The sequence below is a fragment of the Carlito syrichta genome, unplaced genomic scaffold, assembly GCF_000164805.1.
Source record: "Carlito syrichta isolate Samal-C Ts95f unplaced genomic scaffold, Tarsius_syrichta-2.0.1 Scaffold307032, whole genome shotgun sequence".
Classification (NCBI taxonomy): domain Eukaryota; kingdom Metazoa; phylum Chordata; class Mammalia; order Primates; family Tarsiidae; genus Carlito; species Carlito syrichta.
Genome location: NW_007251128.1, coordinates 216,361 through 224,804, shown reverse-complemented (window position 1 = coordinate 224,804; position 8,444 = coordinate 216,361). Strand labels below are relative to the sequence as shown.

The following is an 8,444-nucleotide window of genomic DNA, read 5'->3' as shown; positions in this document are numbered from 1 at the left end:
TTGAGTTGGAGTCTCACTCTGTCACTCATCACTGGAGTGCAGTGGCATGCTCACGGCCACCGCAGCCTCGACCTGCTGGGCTCAGGTGATTCTTCCACCTCAGCCTTCCAAGTACTGGAACCACCATGCCCAGCTAATTTTTTGATTTGTTGTAGAGGCGAGGTCTCGCCAAGTTGCCTAGGCTGTTCTTGAATCTGTGGTCTCATGCAATCCCCTCACCTCTGTAATCTCACCCAAAGTGCTGGGATTACAGGCTTGAGCCACTGTGCCTGGCTAAATGTATATACATTTTTTTGCCATCCCTGTTTTGTTATAATTACCACATGGACCACCCATTCTATTCCTAAGTATTTATCAAAGAGAAACAAAATGTATGTCCATACAAAGACATATACATGAATGTTCACAGCAGCTTCATTTGTAGTAGCCAAATATACCAATTGTGGCATATCTGTACAATGAAATACTACCAGTAATAAAATGCACTCAGTTATTGGTACATGCCACAGGAGAGATGATCTCAAAATAATTATTCTGAATGAAAGAAGTCATATAAAAAAGTACATACTGCTTGATTATATGTATAAAATTCTAGAAAGTGTAAACTAATCTATCAGGACAGGAAGATAAACTGCCTAGAGAAGGCGCGAGGCGGAAGAGGATTACAAGAGGCTGGGGGAAACTGCTGGAAGTGGTGTTTACTGTGTTAATCGTGGTAGTAGTTTCATGGGTGTTTTATATCTACTGACGTTTATCACTTTGTATGCTTTAAATACATAGAGTTGATTGTTGTCAATTATACCTCAATAAAGCTATTAAAAAGAAGAGCCAGCCTGGGGAGCATAGGGAGACCTTGTTTCTACAAAAAATAATAAAAATAAGCCAAATGTGCCAGTGCAGGCCTAAGGTCCCAGCTACTTGGGAGGCTGAGGAAGAAGGATGGCCTGAGCCCAGGAGGTGGAGGCTGCAGCGAGCCAGATTGCACCATTACACTCCAGCCTGGGAGTGAAAGTGACACCCTGTCTCAAAACAACAACAAACAAAAAAGAAGAGGATGACTATATGACACATGTGCGGCCCTGGGGGAGTTTGTGGTTTGCGGAGGAGGCAGATTCGAGGCCCAGTGGTGGCCACAACCAGGAGTGACCCAAGACTGTGAGCCACTGAATTGTGCCCCGGAGTCCTGGTCCTCAAGGTGCTGTGGGGCCACATCGATCGCACCTGGCTCCTTAGAGGTGTGCGCTCCCAGGCCCCCTCAGCCATGCCCAGGTGACTCATGTGTACATTCTAGTTTGAGCACGTACTGGGCTCCCACAGGAGACCGGGGGAGCAGCCCCAGGCCCTCCCTGCCCTCTCAGAGCTCACCAGCAAGGACCTCACAGTGTGTCTGTGTTGTGACAGGGATGTGAAAGATCTGGGAGGGCTGGAGGCAGGGAGGGAGCAGAAAGGTCTCCCGAGGAGCTGAGGCCCGGAGGTGGGGGTGGGTGGGGAGGAGCACCCAGGGACCAAGGTACACAGGGGCTGTGGGCCACACCCTCCCGAAGGGGACCTCCTGGGTCTCAGCCAAACCCCCGCCTCCAAGGCCCTCCCGGACCCATCTGAGCCCTTCTCTCGGCTCCCCCACCCCCCTGGTCTTCCTTCCTTTTCCCAGGGGCCGAGTCGGGGCAGCGGCCTTGCTCTGCTGCCCCTGCTGCCCCTGCACCCAACCCTGGCACAGGGCAGGGACTCAGAAACGGGCACTTCCTGTCTAGGAAAGAGATAATGCCATTATGGCCCAATCATGGACCCAACTTCTGAACTGCATTTTGGTCTTGCTCCTAAAATCATACTGGCCTAAAGCCAGCTTTAGACCCATGGTGCTATCTTGCTTCTGAGAACTTATGGACCCAGAGGCCCCAGGACAGAGGAGCAGAGGCTCGGCCCTCCCTCCTCTCTGCTCAGACTCTCTTGGCATTGGGTGGAATCACTGGGCCTTCTTCCCTCATCCCCATGCTGTCACCTGGCAGGAACTGGAGCTGAAAGGTTAACAGGAGTCCTGGTTTATGGGGGTGAGCTGGCAGGAAGAGGGTCACTGAAGGCTGAGACAAGGGATGGGAGTGGCTGAGAGGACCCAGGATTCCTGGTGAGACCAGGCTCTGTCCTTAACACGGGAGGGTGACGGCAGCTATGGGGCAGCCACTGAGGCTTGATGTTGGAGAACAGAGAAGAGAAAATCCCAGTACTGGGTTTGCTGCTGGAAGAACAGAGGCCCCTGTGACAGGACCTGGGGCTTTGGGGGATGGGCCTTCGTAAGAGAAATGGAGCCCATTTTGCATGTGACCAGCCACAGCATTTGCTGTGTCTCCGTTGCTTTGCAGGTCCATGAGGTTTGATGTCGCATCTGTGGCTCAGGGAACCTGCTTTGATATCTGACCCCCGCAGACCAACCAGAGTGTGGGCCAGGGCAGAGGGGTGGACCAGCGCAGTGTGCTACAGGGTCCTGGGCCCGGGGACAGTGCTGAGAAGCCACAGCTACCCCGGGGGGGGTATAACCTCGGTGCTTAGGTCCCCAGTCTAGGCCACTGGTCACGGAGTCTTGCATCCCAGCAGTAAATTTCAGCATTAGCCAAACCACCATGCAGGAAAAAACTGGAGGTGTATTTCATCTCTGGGCCAGATTGAGTTTCTGAGAAGTTTTAGTTAACTGCAACTATGACCGTGAACTTTTCAGTTCAGTTTGTTCTGCCTGCGGCTGCTTGTGTCCTACAATGCCCTCAAAATGCTTGGCAGGAACCACAGGCTGCCCAACTGAGGCCACGGAGTGGGTCTCAGCCGGTGTCACTGTCTGTCTCACCTTTATTCCCATTGCTGGATTCCCTAACTACAGGCCACACGGTCACTTTTCTGTCCCTTCATAGTCTTGCATTTACACATTTTAAAATACAATGAAGATGGAACCTTGTTAAACAAATGGAAGATAGAGTGTTCTTAAACTTCATGAAAGAGGCATTTGCTGCTAAACAATCAGAAGGGACCCAGCCAAATGCCAGTTTCCCGGTAAGGACCTTTGCCATTAGTATTCCGGCCACACCTCCTGGTGGCAGGGGAAAGTACATGTGTGGGGTTGTGTGATAAAAAAATCTGACAGTGTTATACATGTGATTTAAGGTGAGTTTTGAAGGAAGAGGGAGTACAACATGACATGTGGTTTTTGTTTTTGTTTTTTTCTTGAGTCAGAGTCTCACTCTGTCGCCCAGGCTGGATTGCAGTGGCAGGCTCATGGCCACCCCCCAGCATCAACCTGCTGGACTCAGGTGATCCTTCCGCCTTAGCCTTCCAAGTCCGGAACCACAGGTGCACACAACTGCACCTGGCTAATTTTTTTGATATATTGTACAGATGAGGTTTCACCAAGTTGCCTAGGCTGGTCTTGAACCCCTGGGCTCAGGTAGTCTTCTTGCCTCGGCCTCCCAAAATACTGGGATTTAGGCTTGAGCCACCGTGCCTGGCTGGGTCAGTGTTTTAGTTGCAAGCCTTTTGGTTGCTAGCAAGTGATACCCGGCTTGAAGTATCGTTTTAAAAGAGTCAGAGATTTATGGGCTCAGAGAAACTGAACAGGGCAGGGTGTTACTGGAAATAGGCGCAGCCAGAGACTCTACCTGGCTCGCCCTCTCTGTCTCTTCCTGAATGGTGGTTCTTTCCTCCTGCCCCATGGCTTCCTCCAGAGACAGGGAAAGCAGGGGTTGGGGGCCCTCAGTTCCCATCCGAACTCGAAGGAAGGCTCTGATTGGTGTGGCTACAGTTGGCCATCCCCCTGCAGTCAGGCAGTTTCCATTAGAATGATAAGGTGAGATGGGGAGGAGAGAGGGGAGGAGATGCCAGCAGATGCCCTAACCTGGAGGGAGGTCTGCGGAGGCATGCCATGGCCCAGCAGCACCCCAGCTGCTGATGGCTCTGGGATTCCTGGCGACACTGGATGATGCCCAAAGAGCATCCCAGAAGACACCACGACACCTTAAAGTCCAAGTTCTGGGTGCTGTGTGACGCCACCCTCCATCCATCCTCTCAACGGAACCCCCTCGGCAGCCACTGGTCGTGTTGGTCGTGCCCCCCTCTTGGCAGCTGTAGTCTGTGCCTGACTCAGAACTGATTCTCTTGACATCTTTGTGTTGACAATGGCCGCTCCCTGCATTCTTCTCTCTCCAGCCACCGGAACAACAAACATCCAGTTGTCTGGCCTCAGTCTCACCTGGACCGCTCAGAAGAGGCCCTGTCCGTGCCAGGTTCTGCCTCCTTTCCTAGGATGGGGGCGTTGTTGTGGGGTCTTCTAGTACCCCAGCCTCCCTGCCTCTGGGGCACTACTGTGGTACAGCGATAGAGTGACTCAGAAAGCCAGGTCTCTTCTCCCTGAATATTTCCTGCATCCCCAGCAGGGGTCTTTCAGAAGCTCAGAACCCTTATCTCCTCTTTTACCTGTTTTGTGTTTTTTTCTCTGACTGCCACTCCACGCTCTTTGGGGAGTCCCGGCTGGGCTTGGGTATTCCAGGGTGCTGGGTCCCTGGAACCACCCTGACCAGCCTGCTCCCCACTGTCTGCCCGAGCCAACCCTCTCCCAGCCTGTGCCCTGTGCCGGCCACTCGGGCCTTATCCAAGGGGCTCAGTGCACAGAAGCCGGCTTCCTTCCGGGTTCACATGCTGGATTGCCACGTGGCAGGCAGGGATCCCAATGCAGGCTCCAGCTGGGATGTCTGAGGCCAGGCCGTGAGTCTGTCCTCCAGCCCTGGGTCAAGGGCTGGGCAAGTCCTTTAGTCATGCTGCCCCCCTGGAGTGGCCCTTCAAGTTAGCCTTTGGCCCAGAGTGGCGATGGTGACCCCTGACTTCCTGCTCATCCCCTCCCCCCCCCGCCTTGCCCTGGGCTCAGGTATGTTATCCAGGCTCTACCTTGCCTTCTGTGTAAACCCAGGATCGCCAGCCCTGCCTCCTGCCTGGCTTCTCCCTCAAAGACTTGGCTGCCTGAGTTCAGGCTGGTTCGATGCAGCTCGGATCCTGTTGGTCTCACACTCATCTCCCTTTCAGGCTGGTTGGTGCTCCTCACTCCAGCTGCTTAAGAACCAGACCGCGGCCGGGCTCGGTGGCTCAGCCTGCAATCCCACGCTTTGAGAGGCCAAGGCCGAGGTGAGTGGATTGCCTGAGTCTGCGGATTCGAGACCCACCTGGGTAACTTGGCGAGACCTCATCTCTACAATAAATCAAAAATCAGCCGGGCGTGGTGGCGCACGCCTGTAGTTCCAGCTACTTGGAAGGCTGAGGCCGAAGGATCGCCGGAGCCCAGCAGGTGGAGGCTGCGGTGGTCGGGAGTGGCCACTGCACTCCAGTCTGGGTGACAGAGTGAGACTCCAACTCAAAAAAATAAATAAAGAAAGAACCAGACCACAAAGTCCTGGGAGTCCAACTATGTACCTACTGACTCTACTCCCAGAAAGCGGTGACTCATCACTGAAGACTGGTGACCAAGGGCAGCTCCACACCCACGAACTCTGGGGCAGGTGTGCTTTTGTGAGACATGGAGGAACAGTGAAAGTGTGAGCAGTGGCAGTGTGCCAAGCAGGAAAGTGTCCAGTGAACACTAGGGCAACCGGACGAAACCCTCAGTTATCCACAGAATCCCGGGAGAAGGTCCAGGTTAGATGCCGGAAGGCGAATGAATGCCAGTGTCTTGGGCCAACCCGGGACCTGAGGACAAGTAGAAAGAGATGTGGGCGGAGACAGCTACCACCTGTCCACTGCACGTGCCACCCCTGGCTTCACCACTCTGGGGGGCACACATCGTCCTGCTCTTTCTCGCTGTCCCCAGCATGGCCCCTGGTTCACCCAACATCACGCTTCGGAGGCTGTACCATCAGGCACTGCTTCTGCCAGTGGTGTGCTGATAAATGTTTAACAACCAGCTCTCCGAGGGGGAATAAACCTTTGGTTGTGGCGTTTGCCACATTTCTTTGATGCAGATACCCCTACCATGGCGTTTCAAGCTACTAAGATGATGCCACTGAACACACAGTTGGGAAGACATGCATATTAGTCTTCATCACTTATGTCAGATTTCTACCAGATACAAGAGATGCAAATAACCTCCAGGGCAGACAATAGTAAATGCAGTAAAATAATTGGAAAATGAAGCATTTTGAGTATTTACTGCCTTTATTTTTAATGGAACTTATTTAATTGTAAGTTTATATAACATATGTTGGTAATGGCTATGTTTAAAACCAGCTCATAGAATTCCTGAAAATTTAGTGACCAGTGCTTGCAAGTTGGTCCAAGATGGCCACACACTACTGCTTCCTACCCAGGCGCCAGAGGGCCTGGTGGACTCCCTGTCCCCAGCACTCCTCAAGGTCATGGCTGCATGGCCTTTGCTCCAGCCTTCTCACTTACAGCTCATGCAACCAACTTGCTCCTTCTTCAGGACTCCCCTCCGACTTCAATGCACTCAGTATCCAGCTCGCGGCCTAGCTTGCTCTGGGACAGGCTGACCTCTGGCCAACGTTCTAAGGAAACTGCTCTCAAAGGCGACCTCGGGCCATCTTCCCCTCCATCTCTTCCACAGCCTGGTCGTGGGGAGCGCCCTCCACGTCCTGCTTTCCTCCTGGGTTCCAGAGCTGCATCCCTGCTCCTCCACCTCCTCCCTGGAATCCCCTGCACCAGCTCTTCTTCTTTCTCAAAGCCCCGGTTCTATCTTCAGTTTCTTATTTCCATAGTCCACTCTTCTGAGATCTCACCCAGGCTTCAACTGATGCCATGAGGAGACGACTCTGGATGGGTCTCTAAAGGCCTCCTTCAATCTGGGGCTGGGGATCTGGCCTGGACCTTGGCCATCGCAAAGGCCAGGAATTCTCCCTACAAGATGGATGGCAACTTGAGAGTGAGTGGGGAGGTGTCTCCATAACCCGGCACAGGAAAGTCCCAAAGGATGTATTTGCAGGGAGGTTAAATGACCCCGAAAGATTCAGTCCTGAACACCTTCTATGGGGTAGATTGTTGCAGTACTACTCTGTTTGTCCAGCTTCCCTGTATCCACATCCTTCCTATGGACTTGAGCTTTGGCCATGTGACCTGCTTTGGCCAATAGGAGAAGAGTGACAATGATGCGAGTAGAGATTGAACAGCCTCAGCCTTGATCTCTCTTATTGTCCCTGTCATGGGAACCCGGAGGCTACCATATGATCAAGCCCAAGCTGGCTGGAGGATGAGTGGCCTGCCTCACTGGGGCAGAACCAAAGGTTCAAGCCATGGCCAACTTTCAGACACAAGTGAGGCCCTCGGGTGCTCTCTGATCACAACGCCCAACTGAATCCAGCAAAGTACAGTAGAAGAACCACCCATCAGTGCCCAACCCCCATTGCTGGTGTCCATAATTGTAAAGCTAATAAATTGTTGTTTTGATCCACTAAGTGTCAGAGGTAGTTTGTTATGTGCAAAAGCTAACTGAATCATTTTTTTTTTTTTTTTTGAGTTGGAGTCTCACTCTGTCACCCAGACTGGAGTGCAGTGGCCGCTCCCGGCCACCGCAGCCTCGACCTGCCGGGCTCTGGCGATCCTTCCGCCTCAGCCTTCCAAGTAGCTGGAACTACAGATGCGCACTACCATGCCCGGGTAATTTTTGATTTATTGTAGAGATGAGGTCTCACCAAGTTGCCCAGGCAGTTCACGAACCCGCGGGCTCAGGCAATCCACTCACCTCAGCCTCCCAAGGCACGGGATTACAGGCTGAGCCACCGAGCCCGGCTTGAATCATTTCTTAGTACAGCTCACCACAAATAGTGTCTGGGAAGATAAAGATGGTCAGGCAAATAGGCCACCACCCAGCCACAAGGCTCTGCTATGAGGGACAATGGGGGGTCAGGAGGATCTGCCAGGTCCTGGGCCAAGATTAGGGTGGGGAGGTCAATTTGCACACAAAATTTGAGGTACTCAGAAACTCAGTAATCAATATAAATACTGTGATATTTTAATGCAATATTAAAAAAAAATCAAATTGGCAAATTATGGCCCATGTGCTAGCTGCCTATTTTTGCAAAATTTTATTGGAGTCGGGGCTTGGATTAAGATTAGACAAGTCAGGTAGGGTCATCCAAGTACAGAGTCAGACCTGTTTTTTTTTTTGAGTTGGAGTCTCACTCTGTCCGCCCAGGCTGGAGTGCAGTAGCATGTTCATGGCCACTGCAGCCTCGACCTGCTGGGCTCCGGCGATCCTTCTGCCTCAGCCTTCCAAGTAGCTGGAACTACAGGCATGCGCTATCATACCCGGCTAATTTTTTTGGTTTATTGTAGAGATGAGGACTCGTCAAGTTGCCTAGGTGGGTCTCGAACCCACAGGCTCAGGCAATCCACTCACCTCGGCCTCCTAAAGTGCTGGGATTACAGGTGTGAGCCACTGTGTTTGGCTCGATGACCTTTAAAAATGT

The 8,444-nt window shown here is 52.5% G+C and overlaps 1 protein-coding gene across 1 annotated transcript in view; it reads right to left on the bottom strand.

Annotated features, from left to right (window-relative positions):
* B3GNT7 (UDP-GlcNAc:betaGal beta-1,3-N-acetylglucosaminyltransferase 7) overlaps positions 1-6,644 on the bottom strand; it is a 23,260-nt gene extending 16,616 nt beyond the window's left edge. Inside the window, exons 1-2 of the mRNA XM_021715383.1 lie at positions 6,554-6,644; positions 4,229-4,397 (exon numbers count right to left, since the gene is read on the bottom strand). Coding sequence (XP_021571058.1) covers positions 4,229-4,397; positions 6,554-6,644 — 260 coding nt within the window. The remainder of the gene's footprint in view (positions 1-4,228; positions 4,398-6,553) is intronic.
* Positions 6,645-8,444: the final 1,800 nt, after the last annotated feature.